The sequence below is a fragment of the Pleurodeles waltl genome, chromosome 11, assembly GCF_031143425.1.
Source record: "Pleurodeles waltl isolate 20211129_DDA chromosome 11, aPleWal1.hap1.20221129, whole genome shotgun sequence".
In the NCBI taxonomy this organism is placed as follows: Eukaryota; Metazoa; Chordata; class Amphibia; order Caudata; family Salamandridae; genus Pleurodeles; species Pleurodeles waltl.
The window spans coordinates 85632488-85646114 of NC_090450.1; the positions used below are offsets into that span (position 1 = coordinate 85632488).

The window sequence follows — 13627 nt, forward strand, 5'->3', positions numbered from 1 at the left end:
TGGAAAATGTGAAGGACCACCTCCGGATGGAGACGCAACTCATGGTCAGCTAAAAAGTGCCGGTTGAGACTGTCTGCACGTACGTTGAGAACACCATCCAAATGGTTCAATCCTATGCAAATTCGATGGTCATGGGCCCAGGACCAGAGTTGTAGAGCACATAAGTTATGACCCTACTCCTCCATGTTTGTTGATGTACCACATTGCAGTAGTGTCTGTCAAGACTTGAACAGACTGAACGGAAATGGACAGGATGAAGGCCTTGAGAGCCAGACATATTGCCTGTAACTCCAACAGATTGATGTGAAACATCTGTTCCACTGGAGATCAAAGACCCTTGATCTCCAGGTCCCCCAAAAGCACTCCCCACCCTAGAGTGGAAGCACCCGTTATGACTGTGATCATCGGAGGTGGTAGCCGAATCGGCCTCCCCTGCGATAGGTTGTCGTCCATACTCCACCACCGAAGATCCACTGTAGTCTCTCTGGAGACTGCTATAGACTCCTTGAGATCTCCACTGAGTTGAAACCACTGCTTGCGGAGGCAACATTGGAGAGCCCTCATGTGCCAACGTGCGTGAGTGACCAGCAGAATACAGGAAGCGAACAGACAGCGCATGAAAAGGACCTTTAGGACCGGAACAACTGCTCCATTTTTAAACATTGGAATCATAGCACGCATGTCCTGATTCCTCTGAGGATGGGGTTATTCATGATTCAATGTTGTGTCCAGTACTGCCCCTATGAACAGGAGGCGCTGAGAGGGCTTCAGGAGAGATCTGGGCATGTTAAATGAAAAAAAAAAAAACAGGTTTAACAACAAATGGGTTGTCACCTGCAAATGGTGCAGTACTAAATCTGGGGACTTTGCTTTGAACAGCCAATCACCCAGGTAAGTGAATACCGATATTCACTTCCTTCTGAGATGCGCTGCAACCACTGCCATCACACCTTTGTGAAGACTCGCGCTGTGGAAGTAAGACCAAAAGGAAGGACTGCAAACTGCTAGTGCTGTGACCCCTACCATGAACCGGAATTACTTTCTGTGTGACTTCAGGAATGGAATGCAAAAATATGCATCCTGCAAGTCGAGAAAAACCATCCAGTCATTCTTGTCCCGCACTAGAAGCACCTGAGCTAGGGTCAGCGTTTTGAACTTCTCCTGTTTGAGGTACCAGTTCAAAATCCTTAGGTCTAGAGTGGGCCTCAAATGACCATCCTTCAAGGGATCAGGAAATCCCTTGAATAACATCCCTAACCCCTTTTCTGCTCCAGAACCAACTCAACTGCATCTTTTTAACAGCAGATTTTGTACCTCCTGCAGGACGGCTGATGGATGGCACCAAGCTGCCAAAGCTTTCCACGACCTCTGCAGAATTTATATAGGGGGTTGGCAGACTGATGACCCTGGAACTGGTGCCACCCTTGAAAGTAGGAGCTGTTGCCACACCCCCTAAACCCTTGCAAAGGTCTGTAGGTCATGGAGAGTGACTGAATACCTAAAGTCTTGGCAAAAGCCTTCCTCTCTTTAAACCTCGATAAGGCCGAGCTTGCCTTGGCTGCAAAAAGGCTAGATCTGCTGCTGTCTGCAGATTTAGGAAGAATGTCTTGAGAACAATTGGTTAATTTAGATGAAAATCCATAGGGACATTTGGGGTGAACCTGGGATTAGTCCTAAGAACCACAGCATTATCCTTACACTGTAATAAAGTTGCTATTTAACTCACTTTTCTGGTTGATGTAAGAGAAAGTACCAATACAACTTTCCATGTTAAATATTTGATCTCTGTCTTATGAACTGGCTGAAAAGGACTCATCCACTGTGCCAATACTGTGTTAAGCTGCCAGGATGGAGGCGGTGAATATCATAGGGAAGACTCTGAATTCATTGTTAAGGAACTGTTTAATTATTCTGTTAGACCATAAGGACTGAGTTTCAGATGTGCGTCTATCTTAAAATGCAGCTAGATGCTAGAAGCATGAATCAAGTCTGATTTTGCCAATGACAGCAGGTAAGGTAAGATTTGCTCTGGTGATGGCCTAAGAGTACATATTGGGTTTTTGTAGCACCATAACCAAAACCTTTTCCACTTTAACCAGTATAATTTGTTAGTGCGATCAGGCCTGGCTCTTGCAAGAATATCTCTGCATTCCTAAGATATTTTAAGGTGTGAGTTCATGATGTTCAGGAGACAAGCAGATAAATGCAGGTAAGTTGGGTTCTGTTGAAGTACTTGGCTGTGGGTCAATCGATAATAAGTTGCTCTAGGGTCTCATTTGAATGTGGCTTGTCTCTGACAGTAGAAGTTCCGTGAACGAGTGCTGTGTCTAGGCGATCATGAAGCAATCAAAATTATCCAACATGGCTCTCTCTTCATTTTCCTGAGGAGTCTGGGTATAAGAGGGCTCGGGAGAATAGCATATACAAAGCTCCCTGACCATCTTAGCGAAAACGTAATCGCCCACGACCCCCTTTGAGAGTGCCAACTTGCATAAATTGGCATTTTGTATTCTTCTGTATCGCAAAGAGGTCTTGCGTATGTTTGCCCCATCTTCAGAAGAGTTTTTTCAGAACAGACTGATTTAGTTCCCATTTGTGGCAGCTGTGTTTTATTCTTCTCAATGTATCTGCCAAACTGTTGCTTTCACATGGCAGATGTTCTGCATATAATATTATCTGATGTGTCAACACCCATGTCCAGGTTCTTTGTGCTATCTTGAAGACAACAGGAGCTCTTGTGCACCTGTTTGCTTACGTAGTACACACTAGTTGTGTTTTCCGTGCATATTATGACCCCGTCATACTCCGCAAGAAAGCTTGAAGACTTAATGCAATTACTCGCAGTTCCATGAAGTTTATATGCATCTTCCTTAGACTCTGTGTCCACTTTCCACTTAGATGCAAGGCAAGTGAGCACCCCAACCACCCAGGGAAGCGTCTGTAGCAATGACAGTCAGGTATTTGGAATAATAACGTAAGTCCTGATGACAGACTGTTGGTCTCTGCCCACCAAGATGGAGCCGTCATTATGGTTGGTGTGATGCTGATGAGATCATCGAAAGACACCTCTGCTTGAACCCTCCGTTTGTCTAATTCCTCTTGGAGAGGCCTCATTCTCCACCAGATAAAAGCCAAAGCAGCGAGACCAAAAAGCTCATTGGGAGGCACAAATACTGTAATAAGGATCAAAGCAATTGACTCAAGAGCATGGAACTGAGATAGACATACTGAACTATGAGCAATGGGCAGACAGAAATCCACCTCCAAGTCTACAATGAATTGAAGAGGCCTGGTATTAACAGGGTAAGCAAGACTGAAACGCAGTTTAAACCAAAATCATGAACTAGGTGTCCGATAAATATGGACCAAACAAAAGAATTCAGAGAGGATCAAAAGAGAAAGCCAGTGCAGAACTGTAGGAAGCTACAGTTCGGTGGGGGTCAGGGGTGGGGTGGGATGGGGTTCAGAGGTAAGTACCACACTTACGGGTTCAATCTCCGGGGTATAGGTAGTCCACCATTGGGGGTTCAAGGCAACCCCAAACACCCAGCACCAGTAACACAGGGCAGGTCAGGTGCAGAGGTCAAACAGGGGCCAAAATAACGTGGGCACCTATGGAGACAGGGGGTACTCCGGTTCCAGTCTGCTTGCAGGTAAGTACCCGCATTGTCGGAGGGCAGACCAGGGGGGGTTTGGAGGAGTACTGGAGGGGTCCCAAGTTGGCACAAAAACCACACCCTCAGCGGCTCGGGGGCGGACAGGTGCAGTGCGCCAATTGGGCCTCGGGTTCTCAATAGAACTCTATGGAGGGATCCGGGGGTCACTTAGGCGCTGCAGGCCTGGCACTGGGGGACTTCTCAGGCAAGCCAGCAACTGGGCAAAGGTGAGGGCCGCCTGCTAGTCGTTGCTGCACCAGTGGTCGGTTTCTCACGGGACTGGGGGCCGCGGGTGCAGTGCTTCTCCAGGCATTGGATATCTCCGTCCTGGTGAGTCGCAGTCAGGGAGTCCTCGGGATTCCCTCTGCAGGCGTTGTTGTGGGGGTGCACAGAGATCAGCCCAGGGTGGACACATTGTCAGAGTCGCCTGCGGGTCCTCTCTGGATAGTTGTTTTCTCTGGACATGGGCTGGGGGAGTTGGGTGCAGAGTAGTGACGACTCACGCTTCTGGAGTCAGATGAGCGTCCCTTTAAAGTTGGTTGACTTTTCTTCTGGCTTGGCAGAGCCACTGCCCACAGAAGTTCTTGGTCCTCTGTGGTGCAGGCAGTCCCCTGGAAGCTTTTCAGGGGTTGCTGGTCCTGTAGAAAGCATCGCTTTTCGGTTGCAGGGTCTTTGAAGCAGAAGACAAGTCGGTAGGGTTGGGGCCAAGTCAGTTGTCGTCTCCTTTTCTTCTCTGCTGGGTTTTCAGCTCAGCAGTCCTCCTTCTTGTGAGGTCGTCAGGAATCTGAAGTGCTGGGTTCAGGGTCACCCTTAAATACTAAATTTTAGGGGTGTGTTGGGGTTAGAGGGCAGTAGCCAATAGCTACTGTCCCTGAGGGTTGGCTACACCCTCCTTATGCACACTCCCTCTGGGGAGAGGAGCCACATCCCTATCCCTATTGGTCCTAATCCTCCAAAGCAAGGTTGAGGATTTCTCAAGAAAGGGGGTCACTTCAGCTCTGGTCACCTTGGGGTTGAACCTGGCTGAGGGGGTGACTTCTCCTTTTTCTCAATGTCCCTCCGGACTTGCCGCCAAAAATGGGGGCATCTCCAATAACTGGAGTGCCCTAGGGCACTGTAACACCATGCTTGAGGCATTTGAGTTTCACCGCCAGGTGTTACAGTTCCTGCAGGGGGAGGTGTGAAGCACCTCCACCCAGGACAGGCTTCGTTTTTTGACTACAGAGTGCCGAAAGGCACTCACCCCATGTGGTCAGAAATTCGTCTGGAAGTGGCAGTTTGGCACAGACCGGTCAGCCTTGCACTGGTAGTTGGGCTAACATACAAGGGGTATCTCTAAGATGAACTCTGTGTGCATTTCTCAATAAATCCCACACTGGCATCAGTGTGGGTTTATGGTGCTGTGAAGTTTGATACTAAACTTCCCAGTATTCAGTGTAGCCATGATGCAGCTGTGGATTTTGTAATGACAAACTCCCAGACTATATACTCAGTATGGCTACCCTGCACTTACAATGTTTAAGAATTGGCTTAGACACTGTATGGGCATAGGGCTCATGCAGCTATGCCCTCACCTGTGTTATAGTGCACCATGCCCTAGGGCTGTGAGGCCTGCTAGAGGGGTGACTTACCTATGCCACAGGCAGTGGTTTGTAGGCATGGCACTCTGAGGGGAGTGCCAAGTTGACGCTGTCTTTTCTCCTCACCAGCACACACAAGTTGCAAAGCAGGGTACATGCACCGAGTGAGGGGTCCCTGAGGGTGGCATATTACATGCTGCAGCCGTTAGGGATGTTCCCTGGCCACAGGACCCTTGGTACTAGGGGTACCTTTTACAAGGGACTTAATTGTGTGCCAGGGTTGTGCCAATTGTAGAAACAAAGGTACAGTTTTAGGGAAAGGACACTGGTGCTGGGGCCTGGTTAGCAGGGTCCCACGACACTTCCAATCAAAGCTGGCATCAACACTAGGCAAAAAGTGTGGGGTGACCATGTCAACAGTGGCATTTTCCTACAAGCACCTTAGGGTAAAAGCTCAACATTCTGCTTGTCCACCAAGAGGGTTAAATCAACATAGTAAGATGGTCAAAAAAAGGGGAAAAAGTCAAAAATCACCTTATATATGACCGTTTTAAAACCATCCTTTTCAGGAAGCTTTTCAGACCCTTCTGGAAGAGTAACATTAAAGTTTGTAGAATTAATTCCCACACAGTTGTTTGCACTCCCCTTTGGTTGTTTAGAGTCCTAGTTAAATTCAAAATAAATAATCTCATTGAGTCTTAATTCTGAATTTCACTTTTACTTAGCCAGAGTGCTTCCATAATGGTAGGTGTCAACAGTTGCAAAATCGTGGGCAGCAAAATTCCAAAAACATACTACTTTTTATCGCGGACATCTAAATCCCCTTCTCACATCCGGGTTATGCATGAATCACTTAGAAGTGTTTAATGATGTGCACCCTCAATAGAAATACTGCAAGTGACATCAAAAACATCTCACATTCATTTCTTATCTGCATTATAAATATGAAAAATCTAAATGTATACAATATAATTTAATATTCTGAAAATTAATTTCAATACACTCTTTAAAGATGTATACTTCTACTAAAGGGCAGATTATATAAAAATGATTAATAACCGGTTGCAAATAAAGTGAGTTAAATAAAATATGATTACACAAACTGCGTATATTTCTTGGAAATGCGGCACATACCGTAATCTCCCATCCTGTGCTGCAGCACCTCCAGAAATGATTTTTGTAATGAAAATACTTGTGTCATCTCCAATGTGTGGATTGTCTGTGCCTCCGGCAATGCTAAAGCCAAGACCTGAATTCCCCTGAAAAACAGAAGTAAGTTTAAACATAATTTTATCAATTTATCCTACTGAAGTGTAGATGGACAACCTGCAAAAGTTCCATACCGCTTCTATGACTGTGTAAATATAAATAAGAGTGCATGTGCATCTATATTTGATATGGAACAAGAAATTGTGTAGTATGGTCCTCCACTGCCATTGAGTAGAGGTTGTGAGGGTGACAAACCAGGAGACCAAAGTCACCAAGATGGCAATATAGGACCATAAAAGTTGTTTTTATATCATATGTTCCTTTTGGGGGGAGTTAGAATGAAATATGTATATTTTTTTTAATCTAACGAGGAATTGTGCATTGAAAACATTAAGTAAAATACTACATTATACTTTTGGTTGCCCATAGGGAAAAAAATACAAGAAAAGTTATGTTGCTTACAATGTAGAGTGAAAAAAAATCTTTGTTAAAAAAAAAAAACGCACTATCTGTAGAAAATAGCCTGTGGACGCCTTTCTCTAAGGTACAGCTAACACTTGCCAATGGTCGGATTCAGGATGCTTACGTTTGGTTTACCCTTTATTAAGACAACATCAATTAAACAATGGTCAACGGTAAAAGGTGTACACACTGGATCTGGGCTGTCATTTTGAGGTTGAAACATTTCACAGATATATGAAATATTTTCCATATTTCACAAGATTATGTGAAACACATGTTTTTATTTTGTGAGAACTGTACTGTATTGTAGGTATGAAGAAATTCAGTGTAATTTACTATTACCATTTTTGTGTGTGGGAAGGGCCCATAACTAAAGAGTAGTGAAGTCTTGAAGGGTTCGTGATTCCCGTCCCATCCCTCAACAACAGTAATAAATAATTACTCTGTGCAGCAAGCAGAGAGTTTATGCCACAACATGTTTTAATGTTAACAAAACAAAAACCAATGCAAATTGTTGCAGTACTATAACACTGTACAGAAAAGGCATTGTGACTATTAGGAGGATATTTTCCATATGTAACTGTAACACAAGAGGCAGTAAACAATGTTTTTCTTATGAAGTATCTGCTCTGCTGTGGTGAGGAAGCGCAATTTGACCTTTGCACTAAATCAATAAATATGTCAATTGGTGTTTATTAGTACAGATGGTTTGATAATGTGTTATTGGGACACATTTCTTCACTGCCACAGCGCACATATATAAACACACACCAGATATATATACATATATATATTGAAAATGTCACTTAACCAGTGTACATCTGTTCGTGGCATGCTCCGCTGCAGATTCACATGCTGTGCACTGTTCCTGCCATCTAGTGTTGGGCTCGGAGTGTTACAAGTTGGTTTTCTTCTTTTCGAGTCACAGGACCGAGTGACTCCTCCCTTTCGGCTCCATTGCACATGGGCATTGTTTTCCCGCATAGGGTGAGGTAGGAGTGGTAGAATGAGAATAGTAAAGATGTCCATGCAATGGAATGGATATGTATGTACATAGTTTGTGCTAAAGGAATGTTTATTTACATATATATACAGATTCTAATTGCAACTTAAATGGCTACAGGCTCCCGGGGAGGTGGGAGGGCATATGTGCAGCGGAACATGCCACGAACAGATGTACACTGGGTAAGTGACATTTTCCGTTCGATGGCATGTGTAGCTGCAGATACACATGCTGTGCATAGACTACAAAGCAGTAATCCTCCCAAAAGCGGTGGTCAGCCTGTAGGAGTAGGAAGTTGTTTGAAATAATGTTCTTAGTACAGCCTGTCCTACTGTGGCTTGTTGTGTTGCTAACACATCTACACAGTAGTGTTTGGTAAACGTATGAGGTGTGGACCAAGTGGCTGCCTTACAAATCTCTGTCATTGGTATGTTACCTAGAAAGGCCATTGTTGCACCTTTCTTTCTAGTGGAGTGTGCCTTTGGTGTAATAAGTAGCTATTTTAGCTTTTAAGTAACAAGTTTGTATGCATTTGACTATCCATCTGGCTATGCCCTGTTTGGATATAGGATTACCAGCATGGGTTTTTTGGAAAGCGACAAACAATTGTTTAGTTTTTCGAAATGGTTTTGTTCTGTCTATATAGTACGTTAGTGCTCTTTTAATGTCTAATGTATGCAGTGCTCTTTCTGCTACAGAGTCTGGCTGTGGAAAGAAGACTGGGAGCTCAACAGTTTGGTTTAAATGAAACGGTGAAATTACTTTTGGCAGAAATTTTGGATTTGTGCGGAGAACTATTTTATGTTTGTGTACTTGTATTAAGGGTTCTTCAATAGTGAACGCTTAAATTTCACTAACTCTTCGTAGTGAAGTGATAGCTACTAGAAATGCCACCTTCCAGGTTAAGAGTTGGATATGGCAAGAATGCATGGGTTCAAAGGGTGGACCCATGGGTCGTGTAAGTACAATATTAAGATTCCACAAGGATACTGGTGGGGTTCTTGGAGGTATGATTCTTTTTAGCCCTTTCATAAAGGCTTTAATGACTGGTATTCTAAATTGTGATTTTGTGTGTTTAATCTGCAAGTAAGCAGAGATTGCAGTGAGGTGTATTTTGATGGAAGAATAAGCACGATTTGCTTTTTGTAGGTGTAATAAATAACCTACGATGTCCTGTATGGAGGCATCTAACGGTGTGATGAGTTTTGCTTGGCAGTAGAAAACAAACTTTTCCATTTATTAGCATAGCAATGCCTTGTGGTAGGTTTCCTTGCCTGTTTAATGACTTCCATACACTCATTTGGAAGATTTAGATAGCCAAACTCAGACTTCAGGAGCCAGATTGCTAGGTTGAGCGTCGCAGGATTTGGGTGCCTGATCTGTTGTTTGTGTTGTGTTAACAGGTCTGGTCTGTTTGGAAGTTTGATGTGTACTACAGAGAGGTCCAACGGTGTGGTGTACCACGGTTGGTGTGCCCACGTTGGTGCTATGAGTATTAGATTAAGTTTGTTTTGACTCAGTTTGTTGACTAGAAAAGGAATGAGTGGGAGAGGGGGAAAAGCATAAGCAAATATCCCTGACTAATTGATCCATAGAGCATTGCCCTTGGACTGAGGGTGTGGGTATCTGGACGCAAAGTTTTGGCATTTTGCATTTTGTTTTGTGGCGAACAGATCTGTGTCTGGTGTCCCCCACTGGCAAAAGTAATTTTGTAATATCTGGGGATGTAGTTCCCACTCGTGAGTTTGCTGGTGATCTCGACTGAGACTGTCCGCTAATTTGTTGTGAATGCCAAGAATATATTGCGCTATTAGGCGAATGTTGTTGGGAATTGGCCAATGGCAATTTTTTTTGTGTTAGGAGGCATAGTAACCCCTTGCTGAGCCAGTTTCTGGTATTCCTTGGGGAGATGTTGGATGATATCGCTCATCACGTCCTACTGAGCTCAGTCATATTGTACGAGGAGGGCTTGAGAGTTTGCTATGCGCCACTGATTGGCAGCTTGTGACGCTATTCTTTCCTGCCACGTCAAACTTTCTACTATCCTTATATGGAGGTTGTGCATCTCCAGATGACTGCAAGTTAGCTCTCCTTCTCGCAGCTCCAACCACTACAGAGTTTGGGGGCAGCTGCTGTGTAATGAACACTGGGTCTGACGGTGGTGGCTTGTATTTCTTTTCGACCCGTGGTGTAATGGCTCTTCCTTTCACGGGCTCCTGGAAGACTTGTTGGGCATGTTTAAGCATGCCTGGGAGCGTAGGTAGACTTTGTTAGGAAGCATGCGTGGAGGCCAAGGTATTAAAGAGAAAATCGTCCTCCAATGGCTCTGAGTGCATGCTTACATTATGTAATGCAGCAGCCCTAGCCAAGACGAGTGTATGACGTGCTATCCTCAGGTGGAGAGGGTTTCGACGGGTAGCACTCAGGGATATTGTCCGACACAGGAGGATCGTAGAGGTCCCAGGGGTCTGCATCCTCTTGCAACTGCACAGTGTGTGTGGGTGACTGTGCAGTGGGAGTGGCAGGAGGTGACACTTATTTGTGGTGAATGTGGAGGAGAAAGTTCTGGTGAAAAATGGCAAGATGGCGATTTTTCCCTGGGCACTTTATCCTTTGGCTGTTCAGTCTCTGATCGTCCCTGGAAAGCCAGTTTCCTTTTTTAATTTGAGAGGAGGTGCAGTTTGGATCTTCCCAGTATCCTTATGGATCTGTATCCTTGCCAGTGTTTCAAACTCCTCCATTTGAAGTTCCTCCCCAAATCTATGTCTCTCTTTTAGTTGCTTAGAGAGTCCATGTTCCTCAGTGTACGAGGCTTTTTTCGGTTCTGAAGCCATTTTTTTCGGCACCGAAATGCCCATGCTGATGGAAGGCCTCGGCTCCGAAATACTTTTTCGAGGCTTCGTCGACTCGACAAGTCGATGTCGAGTTTTTTCGATGATGTGTTCTCGGCTCGATTCCGAAGACTTTGCCATGATTTTGCCTTTTTTCAGTGCTGAAGGTGTTGCTTGGTCACCGCTTTGCTTTTTATGGCTCGAGTCATGGCCTTCAGGCAGTGGCGTCCCCGAGGCCTTATGCCTCTTAGGCTGACTGTGGGCTTGGGTCGGGGCAGGCGTACTCACGTGTTGGCCTGCTGTAGGTAGTCGGTCTGCGTTGGAGTCGTTCGAGTCCGAACCTTGGATGGAGATAGCCATCTCCTCTTCTTCGACGTTGAGGTGCTCTGAACTTTGATGTCATTTGCATCCGCCTCGCGCTCCGATCCCTCAAGGTCTTCTTCGATCGAAAGGACTTACAGGCCTCGCAAGTATCTTCCCTGTGCTCCGGTGACAAACACAGATTACAGACCCGATGTTGGTCTGTATATGGATACTTGGCGTGGCACTGTGGGCAGAAACGGAAAGGGGTCCGGTCCATTAGGCTTTGAAGTCTTCTGTGGTCAGGCCGACCAGGCCCCGGCTGGGCACGGAAGCCCCGAAGGGCAACCGAAGCTGTGTCTTGTCTGTGTCAATGCACGATGTTTCCAGATCGCAAACAATACCAACGCTTTTCGGTGATATTTTTCCGATTCGAATAACGGAGCGAAGAGGAACACGTCCGAACCCGATGGCGGAAAGAAAACAATCTAAGATGGAGTCGATGCCCATGCGCAATGGAGCCGAAAGGGAGGAGTCACTCGGTCCTGTGACTCGAAAAGACTTCTTCGAAGAAAAACAACTTGTAACACTCCGAGCCCAACACTAGATGGCAAGAACAGTGCACAGCATGTGTTTCTGCAGCTACACATGCCATCGAACATATATTTATCAATCAACACTGAAGAAACCAAATGTTAAAATAATGCTATAGTCAGGTGAATATGTCAAAGGCACGTTGAAACATGATGTTTTGAACCAAAAAGGAAAAAGAAAAACTTTACCAGTAATAGTTAGCAGAGCTAACTATAACTCGCTCCCCCGCCACACCCTGCTTATGACATCACTCATGACATTTTATGACATCACTGGTGACATCATCCAATTTGTGTGTGTTTGTTTTACAGTATACATATTGCCAGGTAACTACCATTTTACTTTTCTACCTACCTTTTTTTTTTTTTTTTACAACCTGCACCCAGCTAATGGTTGTAAGTGTTTACAAAACGCACAGGCATGTAAAGCATCATAGGTGTGCAGCGGTATTAAACATATTATAAATGTCTGTATTAAAGGGTAACTGTGTGCAGATGACAGTTGTAAAGGTAGTACTTGGGGGGTCACTAGGCCCTTTCCAAGGCTCAGAAAGGGGGGCCTCAAGGCTCCCCTACCCTTCTCTGGTGAATTCTGACCCCAGGAATGGGCTCCCTGGGGCTTAGTACGGCTCAGGGAAAGGGGCAGCGCACCTCACTCCAATTATTTAATATGAGTTCGGGGTAGGCTCTCCGGGACTTCTAATGGCTCAAGCAGGGGGGAACACAGACACTCTTCGCTAAATCAATATAAACTGGCTTAAAACTGTTTTTTTGGGGGGATCCCGTGGGAGTCCCACTGGATCATGTCAAACACTGTTGGTTCTTTTTTTTTTTGCCCTCCAGAGGTCTCCCTCTGGGGTCACCCTATGGGACCTAAGTTGGGTAGGTTATCTCTGTCCTGCCCTTTTACATTTTTTTATTTACTATCTTAGGACAGGGGACTAAGTTCCAGAGTCCTCAAATAGCTGCCAGCAACATTTATCTGAGGTTGTTGGCAGCCAATCAGAGCGCTCGCTCCTGCAGATGTAGATTCGTACAAGGGAAGAAAAGCTGCCTGGGCCAATCAGACCGCTCAATTGTCAAATTGGAGCTCTCACAGGAGTGTCCTGAGCCTCTCACAAACCCAATCATTCAAATACACACATTTTTTGGTACTTTAACTTCTTAAATCTACTAACCATTTTTAAATCAAATCACAATAAGCACAATTTGTGTACCAAGATCTAGCATGCCTGCCAAATGTAGTGTAATTCCGTTCAACAGTTTTGCTCCAGCCCTACCTAAAGAAGTCTATAGAAAATGCATGGTGATTTTACGTTTTGGAACCAGCCCTTCTTTCTCAGCGCTGCTTGACAGATCACTGCAAAACTTTCTATGCAGAAACTAGGCTCAAAGGAGAACCTTTTTTGGAAGGTTTCGTGGAGATTTTCAAAGGGTTCTAAAGTTATTAGAACCACAAAACACGCATTTCCTACATTTCCTATAGAACAGCTGATTAACTATAACTCCCCAGTGGCAACATTTATACATACAACACTTATGTATCTAGCCATACCCAACTATATATCTATCTATATCTCTATAAAGGGCTCGAAAAATCTGCTTGACCACTCGTTATGGCAAGTCATGTTTCATCAGGTCAAGCTATCCCCTTCTGGTGAGTTGACAAAGAACAGGTGGTTTTTTTCAGTCAGAAATTGGAGAGGCAATAAAAGATGCCTTTAAATCTTGTTCTTGTATGTCACATTTGCTCTGTCAAGTCAAAAGAAGTCAAAAGTCAGTTTGTCTTACAATTAATTTTCCTCCTGGATTTTGTAAGCTTAACTGTCTGACCTGCTGTTTAGAGTGTGGAATAAAATGCTACATTGTGTCAGATTGTTCCAATCATACAACATTTAAATGACTAAGTCAACTGTACAAACATTTTAAAATACATATCAGTAGTTGTGGAAGGCCATTTTTTGTATTTGTGTGATTAAAAAAATATTATGGT

At 44.5% G+C, this 13627-nt stretch overlaps 1 protein-coding gene across 8 annotated transcripts in view; it reads right to left on the reverse strand.

Moving 5' to 3' along the window:
- DLG1 (discs large MAGUK scaffold protein 1) overlaps positions 1-13627 on the reverse strand; it is a 953275-nt gene that overhangs the window by 330971 nt on the left and 608677 nt on the right. For all 8 annotated transcript variants that reach the window (XM_069213151.1, XM_069213153.1, XM_069213149.1 and 5 more), the window contains one exon: positions 6371-6495. In XM_069213151.1, coding sequence (XP_069069252.1) covers positions 6371-6495 — 125 coding nt within the window. The remainder of the gene's footprint in view (positions 1-6370; positions 6496-13627) is intronic.